The 25,146-nt window shown below is 41.5% G+C and overlaps 1 protein-coding gene across 2 annotated transcripts in view; it reads left to right on the top strand.

The window, feature by feature from the left end:
• The window catches only part of ddah1 (dimethylarginine dimethylaminohydrolase 1), a 64,699-nt gene that overhangs the window by 1,966 nt on the left and 37,587 nt on the right, over positions 1-25,146 (top strand). Inside the window, exon 2 of one of the 2 annotated variants that reach the window (XM_079266570.1) lies at positions 3,910-4,240. In XM_079266570.1, coding sequence (XP_079122696.1) covers positions 3,947-4,240 — 294 coding nt within the window. In that variant the 5' untranslated portion in view covers positions 3,910-3,946. Of the gene's footprint in view, positions 1-3,753; positions 4,241-25,146 lie in introns of those variants that run through there. The other variant, XM_079266569.1, reaches the window with a different exon arrangement.

The raw sequence follows: 25,146 nt of genomic DNA, 5'->3' as shown, positions 1-25,146 counted from the left end.
AAATACTGACTCGAGTTCTTTAGAAATGTAGTTGTGATTAGGCAGAACTCTGCAATCTCAGTTTCACATGAATTCTGTTGAATTTATTTATGAAAGTTTTGCTGATTGTTTGAAAGGAAAAAGGCTCAGTCCAGGCTCGATTGATGTGTTTGGCCATTTTGTCTTTGTTATTTTGACATCGTCTAATGAAAAGGCATTGGTTCAGGAGAGCTATTTCATAGCTCAATCTATTGAGTTGTTTCATAAGATGCCACTGCCAATAAAGACGTTTCCTGTCTTGGTAAATGTATTTGTGTTGGCAAAAACAAGAAAATAATCATCCTCATTTTCCAGTCTTGATTACTTTAAAGGACACACAGCTTACCACCATCGTCATCATCTAGCGTTTTTACAGCGCATTTCGAGTCGTCAACTCGAAATGTTTTACACCAAAGTCAACATTTACCCTAATCACACACACATTCATACACCGATGGCAGTAGCTGCCATTCAAGGTGCCATTAGGATTTAATCTAATCTGTCACTCACACACTGATGACGCATGCCTTCGAGGAGCAATTTGGGGTTCAGTCTCTTGCCCAAGGACACATCGACAAGTGAACAAGAGGAGCTTGGGGTCGAACTGCTGATCTTCTTGTTAATGGATGTCCTGCACTACATCCTGACCAGTTGTCGCTCAAAACACTCATTGCAGTGATATGTTAATTTAGTGTAAAAGGCAAAACATTCCTCAACGGGGGCCATGAATATCTAACTCCAGCATCACATTGGCTGTGCTTTGTTGACAGTTCTACAACCTAGAGACTGCATTGCCGTCACTCTTGTGTTAACATATGCACATATCACACTGAAAATCGATCGTTGAGCTTCAACAGCGGAGGAAAATGGCAAAAAACTCTGTAGCAGACACAATCTGTATCACACAGCCAACATTTTTTTTAAATGTGATGTAAGGTGGCAAAAGAAGATTATCTTAATTAAAAAGGGTCAGTTAATATTCACCTACCAATCCCACAGCTCTGTCAAAAACAAAATAACACAAAAGGAACCTCCTCTTTGTCAAAAAATGTAATCACCAGCTATGATTCTTTGGAAAAGAACACAACTGCCATTTCTGTCTTAATAAATCATAGTGAAGACGAGTTCGACGGGAAATTCTTTCAGATGCGTCCTGTTTAAATACAGTACTTAAGGGATAAAGATGGAGATATTTCATGTTTTCTCTCTGTTAACAAATCCCATGAGACCAAAACCAGCAATGCCTTTTGACAGCTCCAATGCCATTTTAGATTTAGATATTTATTTCACTCAATTGTCGGCATGAATGCATTCGAATAGACACACTACCAAATGGAAGTTTGTGATTATAAATGCCACTGCATCATTTCCTCAAGCTGAGAGACTCTTAAAAAGCATTTAACCCATATTTTCTAAAATGGCTAAAAAAATAATAATCTGGAATTTGACCCAATTAAAACTGCAATCGAAATGCTTCAAAATACATATTCGTAACATCATTTTTTTTTTAATCATTTCATGTCATGTTATTTCATCACTTTATTTTCTGTGGTAATTAGGTTCATAAGTTTACCTGACGGCTTCGAGTTAAATATGCTCTGTGCACCTGGTGTAATCATGCTGTCTGTGTGACGTCTCGGATCTCATCATGAGTCCAATCATACCAGGCAAATAAGAGGTGCTGCTTTTTGGTGCCGCTTCATCCGCAGCTGGAGGATCGTGTCTGCTTTCACTCATTTCTTTTATACACACTGTACCAGCCAGGTGTGCCTGAAGTATGAGGGCTTTCCTTCATCTAAAGTTACCCAAATTCCTCAGCATGGAGAGAGAAAAGAGAAAGAGAGGGTCTTTTATTGGGCCATGTGTTAGTGTCGGGAGGAGGAGGAGGGTGGTGGTGGTGGTGGTGGTTGGCGATCCTGGCTGGAGTGGAAAAAGGAATGTGGGGCTCCTGGAATGTTTAGAGCAGTCGGGGATAATTGAGTGAATTTGGAACAAGAAAAGACAAAGCGAGGTCCCGCGGTGGAAGAATGTGCTTCTGGGACGTCTGAAGAAACATTCCATCCATTCAGACAGTTTCACCGGGCCCAGAGCCTTCCATAGATGGCACCATAGGGAATATAAACCCCCTCCCTTCCTCTTCCCACACACACACACACACTTACACTGCCCTTACTTCCACGCTCTCCTTGCCCTGTACGCCTCTCACACTGCAGGACAAGCAGAGATCCTCCTTTTATAAATATGCTTCTCCATTGACGTTTGTGTACATTTTTTCAAAAAGTCTGCCAAGAGTGAAGCAGTTACATATGTTTCCAAATTCTCAGCTTCACAAATAGAGATGTGCTCTTATAGTCTTTCTTTCACACTTTATAAAAGTTGAAATGTAAACAACAAAGCATGGGAGTCAAGTGGGTATACACTTCTTCCTTCACCGCCTTTATGCCATTAGCTGTATGCAGATACAAATATGATAACATCTATTCCCCCTAGTTATTTTTCCCCTTGGGAAACAGTCTTACCATTATATACATGTGTTTTTTTTACTTTGTCCAGAGGGTCTAACAATTGTAAGTTACTACGTTTTTGCAGTCAAAGTAAAAGTTGACATATAAACAAGATGCTTCTTGCTACACTACTTCTATTATAATAACTATACAACCTAAAATGTCATATATTTTCCCAAAATATGTCATGACCAGAATATGTTGGAATGATTGGGATCCCTATGCCAGCAGCCTCTAAAGCTGTGTTCAGACCAAATGCAAAGCGCATTTTTTGTGCAGCACAATTATATGCAATGCAAAAATGTGTAGATGTAAATCTGCGCCGGATGAGACAAATACACGTCCATGTGAGTTGTAACACTGCTATCGAATTATATTGCCTTCTCATATTCTTAAATGTTTTTTTGTTCTTTATATCAAACTAACATCATAGCATCCTATGGACATTGTACTATTTTACAGCCACATTTTCTGAAGTAATAAGAAATTGGTTCGAATACAGATGTCATAATGGATTCTAGCTCTGCAGCTAAATTATAATTTTGTCATTAGTTGATTGATCACTAGCCAAGTGCTATTCTGTTTAACAGCACATAGCACTCCCTTGCACACTTACACCTTTGCACTATTGGACATGTGCACTTGTGACACATTTACATTTCCCTGCTCTATAGCGCTGTATTTCATGGTGTTTTGTCGTTGTGGTATTTTTGTATTCTGTTTTTCTGTGAACCCTGACTGCAAAACTAATTCCGCCATGAGGGATAATAACTTGCATGTGGATTTAATGGTGAAAACAATACTGATTACAATCTCCTAAAACATTCAATCTTCAAATTGCTTATATTGTCAAACCAATTGTCCAAAATGTAAAGATGTCCAGTTTCGCATAAGACAAAAATAACAAAAATGATTCAAAGCATTCATATTTAATTGTCTGCTGATTGACTGAGTGATAAATTGACTTATCGTTTCAGGTTTAATTTATCCCGATATATATAAGGATATATTATAATATGGATAAATAACTGAATTATTTCTTAAAGAGACTTTTAAAGCATAAAGGAGTTTGACTTGCAGGCTCTGCTTCGCTGATTGAGTGTGAAATGCGTTGAGCCATAAATACAGTGTGTTTCTGTCACTTGTGCTGACAGGCTCGTTGGCTTCACGTGATAGTCGGTGCGCGTGACCGAAGCGCTGTCCCTCGCCTTTAGACTGGAGCAGGGCAGACTTGACACCGGGTGTTGCAGGCGACTGTAAATAATGAATCAAAACCCAACAAACTAGCAGGGAACAAATAAGCAAGGCAGCAGCAGGTTATTTGACAGTAGTTCCTCTCATTCATTCGCCAGTGGTTGTCTTGCCGTTGTAATTTATTTTTCTCCAGATTTGAACGTGCAAATAAAAAAAAAGGAAAGCGAAACATGGCTGGTTTAATGTCAGATTTTGCTCTCTACACCCACGCCGTCGTTCGGGGAATCCCCGCGTCCCTGGCCAAGGAAGCGCTCCGGAGCAGCCAGGGGGAGGTGGACCTGTCCAAGGCGCGGAAGGAGCACGAGGCGTACATCGAGGTCCTGGGGACGAGGCTCGGGCTGGAGGTGGTGGAGCTCCCCGCGGATGAGTCGCTCCCGGACTGCGTGTTCGTGGAGGATGCGGCTGTGGTGTGCGGTGACACGGCGCTCATCACCAGACCTGGGGCAGAGAGCAGGAGGAGAGAGGTAGGGAAAGTGTCAGCTTCCTCTGCATGACTTCAATTTGCCGAAAATGACAAAAAAAAAAAAGTTTGATGTGGAAGTGGAGAAGAAGGCGTTGTCATTTGGCATGCAAGAAGTAATAGTCTGCAGCGGTGCAGGTTAGAGGTCCATATTAAGGTGGCTGATATATGTGACAGTCTGTTGCTGATCATTAGCAGGATGTGTTTACTGCGAAAGCAAGATTTTCCCCTCGAAGTCTATGAGTCAGTTTATAATGTACTCGTGTTCACTATATGTGATGCTAAATCAAATCTTCCGCCAAAATTCGTGCAATTTCAGTTTTAGGAAGGTTTATCCTGCAGGAGGCCTACATCTCTGAAAGCTACTTATCACCAGCTGTGCCAATCAAGATCACCTTTGAACCATATTGTGCAACAGACTATACAAAGGGATATGTTGATTAGGCTTGAGGCAACGCCCATTTGAATGACGACAATGCTTTTTTCTTTCTTTTTAAAATACAGTAGCCTAAGTGCTAATCCTGCACTGTACTTTTCCTAATTAAGGCAACATTTCAAAAATGTATCGATTTTTCTTTCCATGTTTATAGTTTACATTATACACTTTTCTTGGTGATGAATGCACTTATATTTATTACACGCATTTGTTGTCTGTTGTCAATAATAATCATGGGATGTGTTCAATGCATCCAAGGTCTTGCTTCATAATTCACACAGTAATTGGCTGATTTAAGACCATGACAAAACCTGAAGTATTCGAAAAAAGAAAATATCGACATGTATTTTCGGAACTGAGAGGCCTTGTGACCGCTGAAATGAATGAATGACGACATTTTTAAGAACCAAACAACAATGCCTGGCCACCAGGTTGCCTAGTGAGGTTAGCTGCAATGTAGGGTAACTGTCAATGGTTGAAACGGTGGGACGGCTTCTGTGAAAGCCCCCTGTCATTTCACATCAGTCACTTTGTTTGGTTCCAATGGTCCCCAGCCTCACTGGAGCCAGGGATACTGATTGAAAAGCTTGGCGCTGCTACCGTCAGCCACCACATTTCATTTATTCTGAGCGTGGTACACGACAGGCATTTGCATGCACATGTGCACGTCCCATCAGCACTCTGCCCAAACCATTTCTCACATTTCAATTGTGCTTTTTGTCATATTTCATAAAGAGATGGCAATGACTTTGTTTCTGGCCCCAGTTCTGCCCATGGGAGGAGTCAGCTGTGATGAATAACAAGCAATCAGTGTGAGGATAAGAGCATAAACAGTTTGCTTGCGAAAACAGTACTCAAACAAAAGATCGCAGATTCTAATGAATGCACGACTGTTGTCTCGGTCAGAATTATTATTCAGTTGAATTGGATACCTTTGTCCATAATGAGATATAATGTACTGTGAGAATGAAATATCATCTTGTTGTGTAATGCTGACCTGCTGGATGCACTGTGAAAAATCTACATAATTACATTTTCTCATAAAAGTGGTTTTATGGCTTTGGTTTCACAATTTGACGATGAAATTTAGCACCTTTAATGATGTAAATAGTTTTGCTTCTTGTTTTTTATCAAAGAAGAATAATGTAGTGTAAGGGCACTCGATGGGTTGCCCATAACACACAGTAGAATACATCGTAAGCACCTAATTTAGCATCACAGTCATAATAGCTATAAAAACCTGAGTTGTTTCTTTCCGGTAATGCGGATACAACTCATACCTATAAGTTGTATCAATCCAAACATTGTCAGAATCACCAAACTACCCAATCACTTTGGGGGTTATTAGCTTTTGTAACATTTCTCAGAGTGTCAAAGTTTTCTTCAAACTCTTATACAGCCTGCAATACAGCCTGAAATAATTAGCGTCTCCTATTCACTGGTGGTTGAATGGTGAGGGTTGAATTTCTGCAGAAAAGACATGACCTCCCAGATAGTGTGCCAATCAGGTGTTATTGGATCAATGCAGGCAACGGAGTGAGAGAAGCAATCATTAACATGATCGGTTATTCAACTTCTGGAAATGGCTTTGGAGTCAAATGAATAATTTTCGAATCTTTTATCAATTCAGGTCAATTTATCAGTAGCTAGGATAGTTTTACGGGCTGGCAGTAAAAACCTGGACTTTGTCCAGATCCCTTTGACTGTCGAGGGGAAAACTCTTAACTTGTGCTTCTTTGGATCAGATACTGTGGAGTTCAGGTGCACATTGCAGCAGGAGAATATATGTGGAGTCTATGTTGGGGGGGGGGGGGGGGGGGGGATAACACTTGTTATTGTTTATCACTTTAGTCTGTTTTAAATGCTGTGGCATTTAGTTGGTGGTTTATCGGCCTCATCCATCAGATCTGCTTTGAGCTCTCCTCTAATCTTGTAGAGTCACTGCAGGAGAGATGAACTCGTTGGATTAACTTGTTGGTTCACACAATTTGATCACTCTTCTTTACCTTTTTTAAAGGGTGGGGTCATCACTGTTCGTACCCAGTTCAACTCCATATGACAACATGGATTGGGAAAACATTTCTTAAAGGTTGCAGCATTATTGTCATCCATTAGGCTGCAGCTTAAAAGCTTTATTATCAGGGGAAATGCTCCTCTAAATGGACTACATGACTGTTCACTGCAAAGTGCAGCATTGTCTAAAAACACTCCAACAAAGAGCCAAAGTTAATTATTCCATAATACTGAACACATATATGGATGAGCTGAAACGGTTCACCAAGCTGCATGCAGAGCTGCAGATTGTAAGGTGACCTTCATGCTAATTGTGAACCTATTTGGGAATCATAATTAAATGGCATAAGTGAACCTGCACTGTTATTTTCAACATTATGAAAAGGACCCAACAGACGAATAGAGCGCTTTCCTTATCTTTCGCTTGATCTGGTCTGTTTGTTATTGCGTCCACGTCTCGCTCAAGGAGAAGTCTCGTGAAATCTGAATATCGGGCGGCAACAGGTCCCACTCTTTACAGCATTCTTCCTCTGTGGGCCTCAAAGGGTCACAGCACCCACAGGAACACCTTCATCTTCCAGCAGCCGGTTCACCCTCCTCTGCCTGTTGCCCCTTTGCCCCCTGGCCAACCTATTCAAAGACCTCATCCACGTTATTGAAATGATCTAAATATTCAGCCACAACATTGAAAAGGTTTAAACTCAAAGCTACACTTTCTGTACTCTAACTCAACAAACCCTGTCTGGCCGCCATTGTCATCTGGCAACGCGTCACCTCGAGAGATTTCATAAAGCGGACTTCTCCGTGAGCTAGACTCTTTCCATGTCAGACACTTAAAATAGCAATCGGAGCCCATCAATGGCAAAAATAAGCACTTTTCGTGGACGTACCGGTAAATGGAGTCCATAAAGCCTGTGAGCAGCTGTTGTCTGCAGTGTTCTCGCCCAATACTGAATGTATTGAATGTTTGTCTCCATTAGTCAGTTGGACACAAAAACATTGGGAAATGGGGTCCAATTAAATAACGTTATCCTCTTAATATCAAGCCTTTTCAACATTGAGATAAAGAATATTTACTCAAGGCCATCAAGAATTATGAGCTTTGAATGCGTTTCTTGGCCTCATAGGTCATAGCATTGTTCGATTTTGAATTTGACAGCATACAATATGTTTTTTTTATCTATTGAACCCACCGTCGGTTTCAAACACGTGACGTCCATTTAGAGTTTTCAGACTTCTAATAAACATTAGTCTAGCTTGTGTGTTATAGGTATTGACTCATTGTGCCTTTTAAGACTCTCACTAGATGCACTGACAGCTCAGCCACAAAACAAAGACTTACTGGGATGTATTCTGCAAGCACAGTATGACTGACTTCAGAATATTTCCCTGGCCTGCTCCCAACATTTGAGTTTTTCTCTCAGACCTCCTGACCTTAACTGCTGGTTGCAGAGACGTGCATGTTGCCAAACTGTCCTTCCTCTTACCTTTTTAATTGTCTCCATAACTTATCTATTCATTTAAAGAAGAGTGAATCAATCAGCCCGTTAACAATCTATTTTAAAATGTCCTCAAGTGTCTGTTTGGCGGGAAGTAAGTGAGTGCACTGCAGATTTAGTGTGGATGAGTTCACAGTGGATTTGATTGTTTAAAGGTTGTCTGGAGCCCTGAAATGACCAAACGAGCACAAAAAATGGATTTGTAAGTGAAGAAATTAGCATTGCACCCAAATCCAGGAACTTCTGGAGAAACGTTTTGAATTAGAATTAACAAGTTGTAGTTGATAGTCTTGCTTTAGCAGAAGTGATTTAATTAATAAAAAAAAAATAAGTTGAGTAAGGGGATTGCTGATTATTCAAATGAGGGCCGGTATAACATTTTGACGGTTTAACCCTTTGGAAAGGTTACTCAAATATCGGTCTGAAGTTCTGAGATTTTCAAGAGCCTGATCAGCCAAGCTGAAAGGATTTTCTGTAAGTGTTCTTGAAATTGGTTTTGTTGTTAAAAAGTACGGCAACTATTTGCGGCACAGTTTTTGCAGTATATTGTTGGTCAAAAATAAACTCTACTCTCAATCCAGCAGCCATGACAAGTAGTGATGTTGCTGAACTCTGATAAACGGCTTTATATAATTTCAGCTGCCTCCCAGTAGCTGCAGCAGTTGGGTGACTGCACCCTGTATTCTCTGTATTCATATCTGTACTTCAGGTTGTGCTGGAGTCTGACAGACAAAATTGATTGTCTAAAAAGAGAATCCCCCCTGATCCCCCTGGTGATGTTTGATTTAGCTTTATCAACTGAATGGACAGTTTAAATCCACCATGAAATGGTTACTAAGCCTGCCAACTTTTACTGGCACTACCCAGACACTGTGATGACTTCAAGTGTAGCCATTATCTATTTCGTCATTCGATACTTACTGTATCTTATAATAGCACACTGATGTAAGCAGTTGCTGTGAGCTGAACTCAGTGAGCCTGGAAAATAATGGTCATTAAAAAGTGCTAAAATGTTTAAGTGCTAAAAAAGTGTAAAAGGTTTAGGTGTCAATTTAAGTCTGGAGACAGGATGGAAAGGTTTGGTTCACACACAATATTTATGTTGTGTTTTCATAGACGTAATATTTAGTTTCAGTCCTGGCGGTTTATACGTCCGTGCGGGCCCCTTTCTGGTCATGCCTCATGAAGCTGCCCCCAAACTAACACCAGACAGCACAGAAGCCCTGTTTTGACTGGACGGCCTGCAGATGCAGACTCCTCGCCGTCCTCCTGGCTCTTGTGTGACTTCCCTAACGGAACCGACCAGGTTTCCTTCAGGGAGGCCTGGCATCCGCGTGTGAACGGGGGAGGAGGGTGAGACACCTGGAACCCGGCAGTGGGCCAGGGTCAACGGGCCTTCCCTAACTGTCTGTCACATTCCTTCCACATTTAACCTGCCCTTCCTCTCACTGTTTGTCTGTCTGACTCCTCGTCTGGCGTGTTCATTTGTAACATCGCAGTGCTGCTTCCTCTCACATCCTCCGTCTTTTGATACATTTTCTCACAAAGGATATCAAATCATAATATCTTCCACGGTCTTACTCGGGTGAAGCTGATTGCGTTTACATTCAACAACCTGAAGTTCAGGATGATTGTTGCCACAAATCAACCACTCAACATAGTTGATGGTCTGCCAGTGAAAAAGTCAGAATCTCTTTTTGGCTGAGCAATATATAGGTTAGCTTGACTTTAATACAGGAAGAAGAAACTATATTTCCAGTAATATGATAATGGCGGTACTAAATTACTGTGCGGCTGAGATGTCTTCTGTTGACATGAAAATGTACTCTCATTGAGAATCAGCAGTGGGAATGCCAATTTTGCATTCCACTCTAAACAGTTTGGCAGTGAGCCAGACATATTGAACTAGCTTCTCATACTGTGAGTCGGCGCTTACACACCTAAACCTAAGATTAAATACGTAATGGTTCAAATAGGAATATTCAAAGGATATAAGTCTAAATTCAGTCGAGATGTTCTGAATTCCTAACTGTCCTTGTTGTCATGTAAGTCAAACTACTTCTTACATATTTGTTGTCACTAAATACTTAAACCCAGGAACTGCCAGATGTAACTGTTGTGTAGCTAACTGACAAAACAAACTTCAATGTTGAATATGGTTAACGCATCTATTGACGATTGATAAAATGCTCTGTAATAATGTCCTAAACTAGGAAGAGATTTTAAATTACATTTAACAAAAATAACACACTACCTCAAACTGCAAATCTTTATACCAACGCTGGGCTAAATAACGAGAGCGAGGGTCGCGCAATCGGATATTTCAACTGCATGAATATTTTTAACACTGATGCACATAGTTCTCCATGTATGTATATATCATTTATACGTTATCGAAGGGTTAGCAGTTGGGTTTAAATTATTATATTTAATTCCCCGTTAAAACTGTTATTTTTGGCAGTAATGCCACAGCTCGTGATACTACAGTAACTGCAACGCATTCAAGATCAGGCTTAGCGTCATCACAGTGTGTTCTGTATGAGTCGATCAACACGTGCCACTACTTTGCCTCTCGTGTGTACCAGGAAGTCTCTCATAAAGAACATGAATAGATCACAGAGCCCCCCCCCCCCCCCCCCCCCCTTTGCTCCCTTTTTTCCCTCGGGTTCACCCACGGCAGCCCCACCGACCCCGTGGCGCAACAGCCTGCTAGACAGCTGCAGGCTGTACTCTGGTGAACAGGAACTCCTCTCAGCCTCGCAGGATGACCGGGTCACGCTCAGCCGTCACCGTGGGTGTGCGAATGTCTGGTTTGGTGTGCGAGACGGAGCAGTGGAAGACACAGGAAGTGGGCCAGGCACGGTGGTGTTGAGAAAAGTCACGCCGAGGTCAGAAAGGGCGCCGCACAGCCGGAGACGAACCCCCTTTTTACTCGTGAAAGTTTGGGGTTACAATTTGATGTCTAATAAAATGTTATTCTATTCTTCTTTTTCTCTTTTCTTTCCATCTTTTGCCTGCTGTCTGAATCGGAAACATAATGTTGTAAATACAAAGTAAAGCAACACGAGAGGCGACGCGGTAGATTTTGGGGAGACGTGGCTCCCAGGGACACATGAAGAAAATCTTCCAGGGACGTTTGTCCATTTTTCAAACAATGGACACTCTTGCCCTTCTGTAGTGGATCTGGTGGTTTCGTATTTGTTCACCTCCTGATTGGTTTAAGTCTTGAGCAGAAACTAGAGCTTCACATTTCAGTTTTTGTTTTTTCACCAAGTCAGTCTGAAGGGCAGCCTCTTTGACCTGATTACTGTGTTGAGTAAATATATATATATAACCCACCATTAGCAACCGTACTTCAGAACATACCATTCATAGCTCAAGAAATGTTTTTGGATTTCTAAAGTACATATTAAAAGAGTGAAAAGAGCTCTCAAATACTAAGGTTGTTAATTTGTCATTGGTTGCTTGCTTTGGGCATGTTGACCATACATCATTTGTTAACGTTTGAAGGCAGATTATGCAACAAACAAAAGAGTCGGATGCAGCAGGATTGCGTCTATGTACTTAGTAGTGGCCCTCACTTTAACCAAACATACTTCACCAGCAATACTTCACGAGTGTATTGAGATAAATCCCTGCACACTCTTATAATCGCTCTCTCCCAGTCACTCTTTGACTTCTCACTCCCTCCCTGAGCAGACTCCCTGAAAGATACAAACTGTCACCATTAACTTCATTGATCGCTGGAGATGCAGAGCCAAAAAGACTCTCCTACATCTTGCAGGCTATAACCATCCCTCTCTTCTGTCAGTCCAGTTGACAGTTGTGGTTAAATGCACAGTTTTTCTTTCTGCCGTCACCGAGCAACCACAATCTGGAGAGCCGTCATTTTATCTCAAGGCCCGTTGATGTGATTTGGCTGCAGCGTCTGGTGCTGAAAACGAGATATACCTTCGTCTGAGGAAGTGGTGCACCTACTGTCTAATGAAAAAAGCCAACATGCTAATGTCAAGCAGGTATAATGTTTAACATGGTCACCATCTTAGTTTCGTGTGATAGCATGCTAATTAACACTAAAGTTTTGTTGTTGTTGAGATATTTTAATGTGGATCAGAGTGGTCGATCAACCAAAGTTGCCATAGCGAAAAAGGCCAAACAAACACTGTTTACAGCAGAGCTATTCAATCACGAAGTGGAGCAGGTTTTGAGCGTTTGACTGACAATTTTTAGATGAATACATATCAGTTCAGTTGAAAATAGCTATGTTTATTGTTTCACTTTTGAAATGAGAAATGGTGACCCAGGCACAAATGAAAATGAAAGATGTGACGGTGCAACTCTCAGCAGAGATGAGACAGAAGCAAGATGGCTCCATTATCAGCTACTATACACTATGTAGCTTACATATGTTGTCGTGTATATGATTGGTGTATGCTGGGCCGCCAATTGAACAGCTTCTAAAATGTAAGGACCTTCTGTATGTGTTTCATTTATGTCACTTTCATTTGAGCCCTTCTGGGTTTTTTGACAGATTATCAGACAAAACAAGCAATTAGATGTTGCTGTTTGATGATGATGAATGGTCTTTTACAGTAGCCTGGGAATGTAACTGACAAGTTGAACATGAAGCTCCTGTTTCCACAGTGTGTGACTACAGGTGTGAGCCTGTCAAAAACACTTCTATCCTACTTGTAATTATCACCAGGAGGCTGACGTGATTGTGCTTTTCCCCAGTTGGCAGTTTAAATTGACAGACCATCAAAGGAACTTACCATCAGACTACTTACTGAATTGGTCCACTTTCCAATGAGCTCACGCTAGCTGAAATAATTCAATTCTGCACACCATTCAGACATGCAGGGCTCAGGGCAGTGTTGAAAGAACATGGCTGAAACTGTTCTGGTGTTTGTGTGGACCAGAGCAGTGCTCCTGGTGACGTGGAGCTACGTCGAGAGTGAAGTAAGCGAGGAAGCATTGACCAACACCAACTGCATTGTCACAGTAAAAACAAGGGGAAATAATTCACAAGTTGAAGATTAACTTTGAGAATATCAAACTCTGTTTTAAAGAAGCACTGTTTCCTGATACAATTCCTCCAAGTGCTACTGTGACTTTAGACCCTCCATGTCAATTCCACTCTGGTAGTTTCTGAGTGAAATGCCTCGGAGACGCTGAGCGAATTATAAACTCTTCACCCCTTCGCCTCGCATTACTTGGAGGGGCTGGGTTTTGTATTTACATGTGACGATTAAGCCAGCAGGAGCCAGACCCCTGAAGCACAACGACACACTGCTATGATTCCCACATCCGTTTCAACACGCACCTTAAAATACACTGCCCTTTCACACCCTTTTAGTCATTCACAGTACAACTAGTCTTTGTTTGACCGATGGGAAACAAACATACACGCAAACAGAGCTGACACATAGTGGTATGCATATGAATGTGTACTAAATTCCATACATAGAAGTGCTCTCTCCTGCACACATGCCCGCGTTTCACCCCCCCCCTATTCCCATTAATCTTTTGTCGCTGTTAAAGACAGCAGGCACACACTCAATCAAGTCAGTTTTACGTCTCATTGTTTGATGCCGTCCCGGGAGGACAAGCTAAAGCAAGGCTCCGTCATTTTTGTACATTGCTGTGTTTGCCGAAAATGCGAAGCCTCCAGAGCAAACACTGTTTTTCACATCTGCTCAACTCTGGGAGCACAAAGCCAATATTGTTTCAAAATGATCTTGCTGACGGGAACATGAAGTGATTTGTCTCTGCAGCACGCTCCAGTATCCACGCCCTGTCACCATATCTCTCCTGTTGTCTTCTTGTTTCTTGGCTTCGTTTTTTGTCTTTCCCCAACCAACTTGTTGTGGTGCAGCAGATTTAACTGAAACTGGCCATGAATGCGTGTTTCTGTTTTTGTTGACATGTTCGTTCATCACAAACTGATGATATTTCATCATCAATGTAAATACTTTGTCTTTGATGCATGCTTCTTCACATTCTTAATTTTTGGCCCCTCTATCACAGCGTGGAGCAAATGTTCCTGTCACTGCTTGAAGTTCTTCTGCTCTCTGCCTTCGTTGGGAAAGTCTACTCATTGGTCTTTAAGGAAAGTGGTATACTTCAGACGCTGTTTAGTTCCAGAACCGCCCTCTTTGAATGAGCATTTTGTCTCTGCTCCATCATTCAGTCTGACTCATGCGATTTGCAGAGTTGTTTTTAATTATGCCAAAGTAGGGGGTACACGCAAATTGAATTTAACAGTGAGTGAATCTTGGCCAAAGCAATGCGAGAATCTCAGCTGCTGAACACTATGTGGTCCTGTTGTACCCATGTGTTTTATTTCCACAGTTCTAAATAGGTCAGAACTCCGGCAACACAGTATATAGAACCGCTTTAGTGCAAAACCAATGCGTTTCGGCTTGTGGCCGTCATCAGGCTCATCATTCATGTTTCTAAGCAGGATAATGTGCTGTTTCTACTACATGCTGCTGTGATTTCCATTCCCTGGGAATAAATTATAGTCTGATTTTTAGCAAATGGAAATTAGCAGAGGCCGAGCTAATGATCCAGTCATTTAGAGCATTCAGGAAGAGAGCTTTCATTCTGCAGCGTTATCTGCACAGAAGTGCAGCTGAGTATTCTGTTCACTTCTTTTCAGGAGGCTTAGAAGGAATAAGACATAAACTGATATCAATATTCTGAATTTTAAATTGATGTTTACTGTTTCCGCAGTCTAAAGTTTTCTCTGGATTACTTGGGTATTGGCACGTCTTTGAGAATATGTTTACGTTTAAAAGCCAAATAAAGTTATTAGTTAAATTTAAAATATCCAAACTGAAGCTTTTGATAAAGCTACATTCACAAATTGTTTTTCTCTCCTCGTCTCCGTGAAGCGTTTTAGCATCTTTCAGTTCATGGTTTGGGTTTTAAGGCCCACAATATTTACTGTTTAACAAAGACATAGATACATTCTTCCTCCTGCACACTCCCCCTTTAATTTCCTAAATACTGAAGCAGAATTGTTTTAGCATATGCTTACTGCTTGGTAATCTGCATGCATATTAATATGCTGAATTTGCACCCGTACATTTACAATCTCTCTCACACACACACACACACATGCTCACTGTGTGCGTGCGCATGCGAGTCCATTCATTCTCAGAAGCAGGAGGTGAGACCAATGTTCCCTCTAAGCTGCGCGCTTGAGCAATCGCGCACTGCTCGCACATTCTCAGCGCACAAGAAAATCTATGCAGCGCATAAAATAAAATTCAACATAAACGTATTAATTAATATCTAATATTAGTCCTAATCTTATCTAATCAATTAAACCAATAATAATAATAATAATAATAATTTTGTTTTCTGTACTATTTTGCAACGTAACTCAGTGAGTGACAGGTGTCCAGCCAATGATACGATTCGGTTCACTTACGCTACGCAGCCAATCATAGCATTGACACTATTGCCCTGCCCATTCGCGCTGCAGGTTAGCTAGCTAACAACAGTGCGGCGGAGTTACGAGACGCAAATGCTAACCCCTTATCATGGCGAAACGAACGGGCAGCGACACATCCACTCACCAAGCCATTGGAAAAAAGAAATGTGGTTAAGATGGAATGGCTGTCGGAGTATGTTCAAATAGAAGAACAAGCGGTGAAACTGGGTGAGATTTTTTCTTTTTCGAGGGGGAAGGGTCTACTCTGCAAAACATGCAGCGAAGCTAAAGTAGCAAATGAGTTTTCCGAGGGAAAAATGTGGACTGAATGGAAGTTGGACTACCTCAAGCGTCACATTCAGCAGAAAAAACTAAAAATAAAATCAAAACAGCATCCAGAAATCGTCTTGAAGTGGCACATTTGGACCAGCTGATGCGCATTAAGTCAAAGCAAGAAGCAGACGAAGCCATCAACCTGGACAAAGTGTACAACCATTGGAGAAGTGAGAAGGACAGACGTGAAAAATAAGGTAAAATTTAAGTCAGATTTGTGCATATTCTAGTGACATTTATTAAGATGTTTTACTTATGGATATTAATCATTAAATTATGTTACTACTAGATAATTTATGGGTAGTAGAAATGATAATAAAAAACTGAGTAATTACATATTTTACAGACAGAGTTACAGGAATTTACACTGTATCACAAGCTACAGCACACGTCATTGTGCAAAATGTGAATGTTTTAATGTGAACAAAATGTTATGTCTGAAAGGTGTATATGTATCATTTCTTCCAGAACAGGACCCTCACACAGGCCACAACAGGACCTCACACAGGCCAAAGCAAGACTCTTCCCATGGCCAAGCAGGACTCTCACATAAAACATACTACACATCTCATGAACAACAAGATTTTTGTCTTTTTCCTTTAAAGTTTGTCAAATCACTTATATTAAAAGTAAACTAGTGAAAATTGCTGCTGTAATTTGATTCTTTTAATAAGCCATGTAACTTGCTATGATCCAAGGTTTTGAACAGGTGTGATACTGGTGTGTGGCCACAGCGTGCACATCTGATGTTGCTCACAGTGGTCCTCAGTGTGCTCAGGGAGCTTGTGTGTATGCCCAGACACATGAAAAATTAGAGGGAACATTGGGTGAGACCCAGGTGTCTAGTTTCCCCATGAGGGTGAGTCAGGAGATGGTATGTATCGACTGGGTGCCACAATGTTCTCGGAGTGTCAGGACGAGGCTGGAGGCCACGGGGACAGTGCTCGTCTGTCGCATCTCTCGCACCCACGTGTCATTTGTGCTTGTGTTACAGTAGTGTGTCTCAGCTGCAATTTGCCATCAAACTATCTTTTAAAGGGTCATTTCGCACAGCTGACAAGAAACATATTTTTAAATGTATTTATTATAGCCATAGGGATCGTTGTTAGATGTCCGTCTCTGAGATGTTTTTCTGCCACCTTAATACAATGACGTTGAATGGAATTTGTACAAAAAATTAAAATGTCATGTTGGTGGAATTTTATTGACTGGCAGGATTTAAGGTAATGTTTTACAGCAATCCGGCAACATATCATACCGCTTTGTAAGTATTGTTTGTAGCAGCTAATAAATTACACCCTATAACTCTCATTCGCACATTACCAGTATGTACCCCACAGCAGCTGCCTACAGCTTGGGGCTACATGGATCAAATCCCATAATTAGTGGTGATATATATGCACGTGGGCATCGACGTTTACCTTCAGTACCTGAACTGAAGTGATTTGAGTTGTCTGCCAATATTCCCAACACCTCTGATGTCACACTGTCTTTGTTCATACTCGAAGAAGCCATCTTAGCCAAAATAATCAAGCATCTGTCATTAACTGTGTATTTTCAGAGATCTTTGATATGTCTGACTGTAGATCCTTGTGGTCCTTGTATTTAGCAGCTTTGGGCGTGTTCACAAACGGACAATTAGAAGTTTGCATTTCAGGCGTATTGTGCAAAAGGTTGGTTTTTACAAAGGTTTTTACACCACCATCAATCTCTAACAATTTGAATCTTGGTTGTAAATTGGCAGTTGTCTTAAAGAGTACTGTATGATGTGCATGTACGCATTCACATGTGCATGATAGGTAAGAGAGTGTGTGTGTGTGTATGTGTGTGTGTGTGTGTGTGTGTGTGTGTGAGAGGTCCTGAGGGGCAGGGCAGGTATCGGGGCCGGGCAGGGAGGTGTGTGTTGCCTCCCCTGTCTGCCCTCGGCTGTCGCAGTGTGGTGTGATGTCCGTTCTCAGTCTGTTCTCACGCCAAGGATCATACTGAAAAAACACATTTGTCTTCTCCTGAGTCACGCACAAAGCACATGCAGAGCCAGCGTCAATATGTCAGTGTCGAAAGGATTAGGTAAATAATCCAGTTGTCCAAAAATTAGAAAATAATTTGTTGATTAAGTGATTTATTCCGAACACTAGCGGGATCCAGCTCCTCAGTCGTGAGACTTTGCTACTCAATTTAAAATAACATTTTATATAACTATGAATGGGATATTTTGGGGCTGTTGGTTGGACAAAACAAGAAATTTGAAGATGACACATTGGGCTTCGGGAAGTTGTGATGCACTTATTTCATGTGTTTCTGATGTATCGATTAAACCCTTGATTGACATTGAGATTAATTTGATAATAAAAAACAATTGTTGCTTTATTATAGAAAGAGGAAGTGTACTTCTAAACATTTGAAACGCATTAAATTAGGAGTCAAGTATAGATATGTTATACAAAATAAAGCATGCCTTGTCTTTCTGGCACATAACACACTGGACTTCCACTGTAGAGCGTAGGGATACTAGTTTGTATTGCCAGCAGCTGAAAGACTTAACATTTATTTACGTTTTCCATTATAATTAATGAACAAAATAGACCACTACTATTAGACTTAAAGAGCATTACTTTCCCGTAGAGACTATTTGCATTTGTCAAACTTATATCTCTGACAGATGAGAAGGAGCTTTTGGCCACAGGTTTTTGGGAAGTTAGGTCCTCCTTACAGAAGTTTCTGACTCCTAGACCAGACAGTACCGTGATTGCATAGTCATGTTAGCGTAAGTGCATCCCATCACGCAGCAGCCATCGAGTAGAAAACATGAAATGTTGTAAGTGGGGAATTCAGCCGCTGATCAACCTCAACCATCATTTTTTTTTTTAAATGCTAATTAAATTCTAGGAAGCAAACTTGTGTCATCTGTATTAATTTTGTCTCAGGTATCGATTTCTTTAACTGCAGACAAATTTGCCCTTCTACTGTGCCTCAGAGGTATGCTAGCCCATGTATTACATGTATTACAACCTAAAATCCTACATTACTGCTACATTAATGGGTAACTGTGGGACCCTATTTCCCCATGTTTTGTGCCTAAGAGACTGATTGGGGCAACAGTTTTTGAAACTGGTCCAGTATTGAGGGACAAAGCTGCAACTGTCAGCCACGAAATGAGCCGTGAGGGCAAGTGTGCAGCGTCAACTAATAGAGCCACTGACGGGCTCAGCCCAGAAGTGTCTGACAACATTCTGGAAAAGACCCCACAGAGAAATATAATGTTTTTCTATTACGTTTGCTTGATCCGACCTGTCTGTTAGCATTCTTCTGCTGTGGGTCTCATCGAGTCATAGCACCCACAGGAGCACCACCAGTCTATCGAGCTACGTAGCCTTACAGCAGCCGGTTCACCCTCCTCTGCCATTGAATTCAAAAGATCTCAAAGACTTCAACCACACTGTCGAATTCATCGAAATATTCAACAATGACATTGAAAATATTTTAGATAACACTAAGCTAGACTTTCTGTACTCCAGCATATCAAACTGTCCGTTCAGCACTCTCATTTCCAGGAGTTTTCAGGACGAGACTTCTCCTTGAGCTAGACTCTAATGTCAGACACTTGTAATAACAATCAGAGCCCGTCAATGGCAACAACAAGTACTTTGAGTGGACGTAAATGTCGGTGCCACCTTGCCCCGATACAATTGCATTGCAGCCCGTGAGCGGCTGCGTGTCTACAGTGCTCTCACTCAACACGGAACCAATTTCAGAAATTGTTGTCTCGATTAGTCAGTTTGGTACAAATAAAAATGGGAAAATAGGGTCCAGGTTGAAAAGTTACCCTTTAAGAAAGTACAACCGTGACAAATTGGGCCAATAGCGTCATATTCAACAAAGAGCCTCGGATATAAATGCAACATGTATTGGATGAGTTCAAAAACATCTGTCATTACCCCTTACCTCATAGGTCCTAAGGGGTAAAGTTTGAAAGAGAAAATACATAACAGCATCAGTATCCATGACATCATCGTCAGAAAAGATTGCTGAGTGTAGTCTCGGAGGGATCTGCTTCACCTCCAGGTATTTGTTTACTCATCGAAGAAGCAACACTACATGCGACATAGCAGGTTGAAGTTTTGTATACGTGTGTGTGTGTGTGTGTGTGTGAGAGAGTGGGAGAGTATCCAAGTTCAGGGCCGTGAAAATTGTTACATTTAGGCCACGGCATGGCTGGTGTCGGTTATGCAAGACCCCCCCTCCCCCTTTCCATTGTGTAACTGTGTTTATTTAGTTTTCCAGCAAATGCTTTGGTAAAGAGATGAATCTCGTAGAAAGACTCAGGAGGATACACAGGCCTCAGAGGTGGAGCGGATGAAGTATTGTTTTGGCACTGCACTTGGAAAAAAGACATCAACAGTGTTGGGAAACGCTCATGGGACTGCACGGGGAGGTGCATCATAGTTTTATTTTTTTTTATTTTTTTTCATTCATGTAGGGAATGCTATGCTAGTGCTTTCACTGTTTAAAATATGTATTTTATGTTCTTTCTTTGTGGAAAGAATCATTTGGATTTTTCTCCTGTGCCATGCCAAGATACCTCCTCGTTGGATATGCTATTGCTTTTGTCGGCATTGTTTTGAAGCTGTTGTGTGTTTTATACGAACTCCTTCTGCAGCCTATGACTACCTACAACCTCCCACAGCACTTTAATTGTACGATGATAGACACTGTAGGACAGTGAATGTGACGGGAGGTTCAGTGTTGGAGAATTTTAATTTTTGCTATTAAAAATCCATGCATGGTACTATAACTTCACAAAGCCACTGTGGGTCCATCTATTCATACAAAAGTATCCCAAATCTGCAAGTCTCCATCAGTACCCCTTAACTGGATAAAAATGATTTACATTGCCATGCATCGAATGCAGTTGCCTTCATCATGTTTTAGCTCAAATTGCTTGGCAACAAAATGTTGTTACAGGAAGTAAAAACAGAAACACTGCAGGGTTAAAAAAATGTTCCTTTTTTTTTTTTTTTTTAATACACTGCTGTGGCCCACGTCCACCCTTGGCAGCCCAGAGAGGTCAGCGTGAGGAGAGAGGGGGAAATCAGATCTGACAGAATGACAAGCCTCTCCGCTTCTTAGCGCTTACCATAAACTCATCTCATTGCTCTGGGGCTCCAAACCCACAATACAAAGTCATCCGCTGGGGCCCAGAGCAGTGGGAGGCCCCAGCTGACTTCCGGATTTTGGAAAGAGTAAAAAAAAAAGACACAGTGAGCTTGTAAGTTTAACTTTGACAATATTCAACCTTTTCTTCTTACATTTACTGATAGACACTGATACACCCACATTTTCTCTCGACTTACTCTGTGCATTGGCTTACTCTGTGACTTTCCCGTAGCAGATGTTTGATAGCTCAGAGCAAAGGAACATGTGTCTGTGAGTGCACGTGTGTTTATGTACGTGTGCCATTGACCTTTTGTCATAAGATCAGGTTAATAATAAAAACATTGCAGGGGGTAAATCACTCTTGGTCAGTCTCCCACTCGCTCTGCCTGGCTTCAATAGAAAAGTCTTGGCAGGTGATTGCAGGTCAGGGGCTGGAGGGTCAGCAGGCAGACTGATGAACCGAGTAGAGGATGTTCCTATCAGTTGGTTAGCAGACAGGATCAACAGACTATCGCTTCTGAAGGCCTCATTACCAGTAACCGCTTTACAGGTCACACAGTTATATCAGCAACTGCCCTGTATTCACTCCAACTAGAGTGTCGTCCTTATATTTGTAGTTATTTATAGTAGATCTAAGCCTGTAATTTATGATTGTTTTTAAGATTATTTAATTTAATCAGGAATTGTTTAGTTTATAGAATGTCATAAAATGGTTAAAACATGTATCTCACAATATCCCAGAACCAAGGTGACTGTTTGTCCAACAAACAGTCCACAACCCAACGATATTCAACTTGCAGTAGTCAAGTTTCCATCCAAATGCAGCACAACTTTTTACTGACTTAACAGAAAATCTGCAATAGGAAATGGTAATGATTGCGTGTTTCCATTCACATTCATACAAATATTAGGAGTTTGGGACATCATGGTGCCAGTTCACAAGTTCTCATACCCAAATGTGGACTTATTTAAAATACTTGTTTGTTCTACCAACAGTCTAAAATCCAGTGGTGTACAGTTCTTTTGAACCCGGGGGATTTTATCTAAGATGGGACATTGAGAGATCTGCTTACAAATGCTTGTCTCAAGCTATCTGTCACATTATGCAGTGAAACGTGTGTCCCGGGAGAAAGACATGTGATGGAGAAGAGTGTGCAGGTCATGTTTTGGGTCTTGTTTGCCAAAGATAATGTGGACAAACCACAGTCCGGGTTCACTCAGTAGTAGCAGCTGCACAAATAGAACAAAAACTCAATAGCGCAGCCGGGCTACATCTATTTCAAATCTAATTCTTTCTGCTTTTCTTAGCTGAGGAGTCTGCAGAGAAATTGTACTCCATCTCAGCCACAAGTCGAATATGACATGATAAACACATTTTAGATTCATTGTAACATATTCTTAACAAAGATATCATCATCTCTCATGTCCACCGCAAATATACGTTCAAAAATTCACTGAGAAATCATAGAAAGAAATCTCAGAATAAATGCAGAACTTGCATGAGAATCATCAGGTTTAACATGTTCTTCAGTATCAAAGTGATCCAGTGGTAGTTGTCGGTGCACCCATAGACTCATAGCAATCTCCATGCAGTCCATGATCCCTCTTCTTCACGTGTCTTAGTCCTCCGATCCCAACCGCCAGCCCACCCAAATACACAAAGGCAAACACAGAGAAGTCGACAGATAAATAGACATGCATCCACAGCCAAACATAGTCATACACGCAGTTAGATGATAAGAAAACGGACCACAGCACGCACCCTCAAGAGCTTGTCCCATACACTCAAAATACATGACTGTACACACAGACATCCCTTCCAGATGCACACAGGTCGGCGTGTCCCAGCAGTGACCAGAACACATTGTCTGTTTCCTGTTGGCTGAGGGCCGCGCTCGTTGTCCAGCCATAACAGACCGCACAGTTCCCCCCTCGTCACCGCCCTGGGATGCTATTGATTGACCTTTTTCAACCAGGCATGTCGGGTCGGCTTCAGTTGCTGCTGCGCATGTCCGGTCAGCTTTGTGTGGGTGTATGTGTGTGTGTGTGTGTGTGTGCGTGTGTTTTACATGTGTCTACATTGTTAACTTGAATTGTAATTTATCGGGTTACTGGTTTATCTATATGTTTCTCTCAGAGATTTCTATAGATCTGCCTGACGGCGTCAGGAGCGCTGCTTAATGTATCTGCCTCATTAACTCTAGGTATGTAACAGCAGCAGCTTCAGTGTTGGGCTCTGATATAGTGTCGATGCTTATGTAGTGGTCAGAGAAGCATGGCATGAAATGGAGTCATTTGTGTAGACAATATACAACACAACCAAATTAATAGATCAAGGCAAATACTGAGACATGAATCACTGACTCCCTATATTCTATCTAACAAATCAATATGTTGACTTATGACACCATTAGCGTAATCCATGTTACTAACAATACGCATACCCAACTGTTATACATTACGATGGGCCGGCACTGCTTTAATTCAGCTGCACATTAGTTGCCGCCTCCAGTGAGGCTGAACTTTTGGAACGCTAGAAGGTTTGGACTGCTGTCTCAGTTTGAGCAGATCCACCGTCCACCTGCTGTCGAAAGAAACTGAACTTTGTTGCAGAACAGGCTAATATTCATATACAAATTGACTGCATCTTCAGCCAATTACGGATTCCATATTTTCCTTTTCTTCTTACTTTCAGTTCATAGTTTAACTATACAAAGTAAAGCAGCGTACACGTTGGTTGTCCAAAGACAAGGACGTGGATGTTCCCTTTATACTTTATACTTACAGATTTTGAGTTTAACTTTTATTTATCATTGTTCTTTTGTATTTTGAGCCAGCCAACAGTTGTTTGATCAGCCAATGGGCATGCACTGTGACCTACTGTTACCCATAACACCCTCCTTCACGTGTATATTCAGTAATACATTTGTGCCTATTTTTCGGAGCCATACTTGAGATTTCCCCTCTTATGTTTTTCAGTGTCTGGTCAATTAATTGGGGTACTTTGAACAAACTCCTGTTTTCACAATACAGTATCTTATGTGTGCTTCCAGAGAGATTCTTTCCAAATATGGGATGGATTGCCATGAGATACAACACATATATTCATGGTCCTGAGAGGATAAAGCCTAATAACTTAAGTATTGATACTGTCATGCACACAGGCTCTGTTTCTTGCCACTGGTTTTTTCAATGCATTTTCTTGTCTTTTCAATAGAATCCTGAAAGACTTTGCTGTAGTGACGTGATGGCACATCCATGCCTAGTGTATGCTATTAATCCCGGCCAGATACCTAACGTATCAGATATAATCTGATTGAACATGCTTTTACTAATCGGAGGCAAATATAGTCAAAATAGATATCGCATATCAGATTCGAGCTCAGTGCTTAAGGCTTATGGCACCATTAGGTTTTAGCGCCAAACCGCTCTGAAGGAAAACAGCTGGACAGCCTTGCTTTTGTTAACACTCTATCAGACATAAACACAGCCCCACAGACAAACGGAGAGGCAGACCGTGGGCGTGATAGACTAAACTCACTGATCAGGCAGCAACGGGAAGTGGATATGAAAACTAATCAGACGGAGGTAGGGTCTAGTCAGGGAAATAAGGTCAGAAAGCTCCCACTGTCGTCGTTGCTGCCCCCTCCTCTCTATTTCTCTCCATCTCTTTTTCTACCCCTCTAGCGGTAGCGTAGCCCCGATCCCAGCACCTGCTTTCCCCATCATCTCCTCCCAGGCATCCCACTCGGTGCAGAGTGAGCACTGTGCTGTTCTACGGCCCGCTGACTTCAAACATGAGCTACTCTAGGAATGATAATGACAGAAGCATGTCTGGAAAAATAGGATTGTCCTCCAGAAATACACTGCTCTTTGTGTTGCTGGTCATCTTTTTTGTGTGTGTGTGTGTGTGTGTGTGTATATGCACGGGTCAGGTCTCAGCACACAGAGTGATTGATGGTTGTTCTCTTCTACCTGTTTACCAGTGTTTGGATGTGATTGACTGGGTGCGAGGCAGTAATAAAAGCCTGGCT

Source organism: Melanostigma gelatinosum (genome assembly GCF_949748355.1).
Source record: "Melanostigma gelatinosum genome assembly, chromosome: 4".
NCBI classification, from domain to species: domain Eukaryota; kingdom Metazoa; phylum Chordata; class Actinopteri; order Perciformes; family Zoarcidae; genus Melanostigma; species Melanostigma gelatinosum.
Note: the sequence above shows the minus strand (reverse complement) of the source record. Positions and strands in the feature narration are given on the sequence as shown.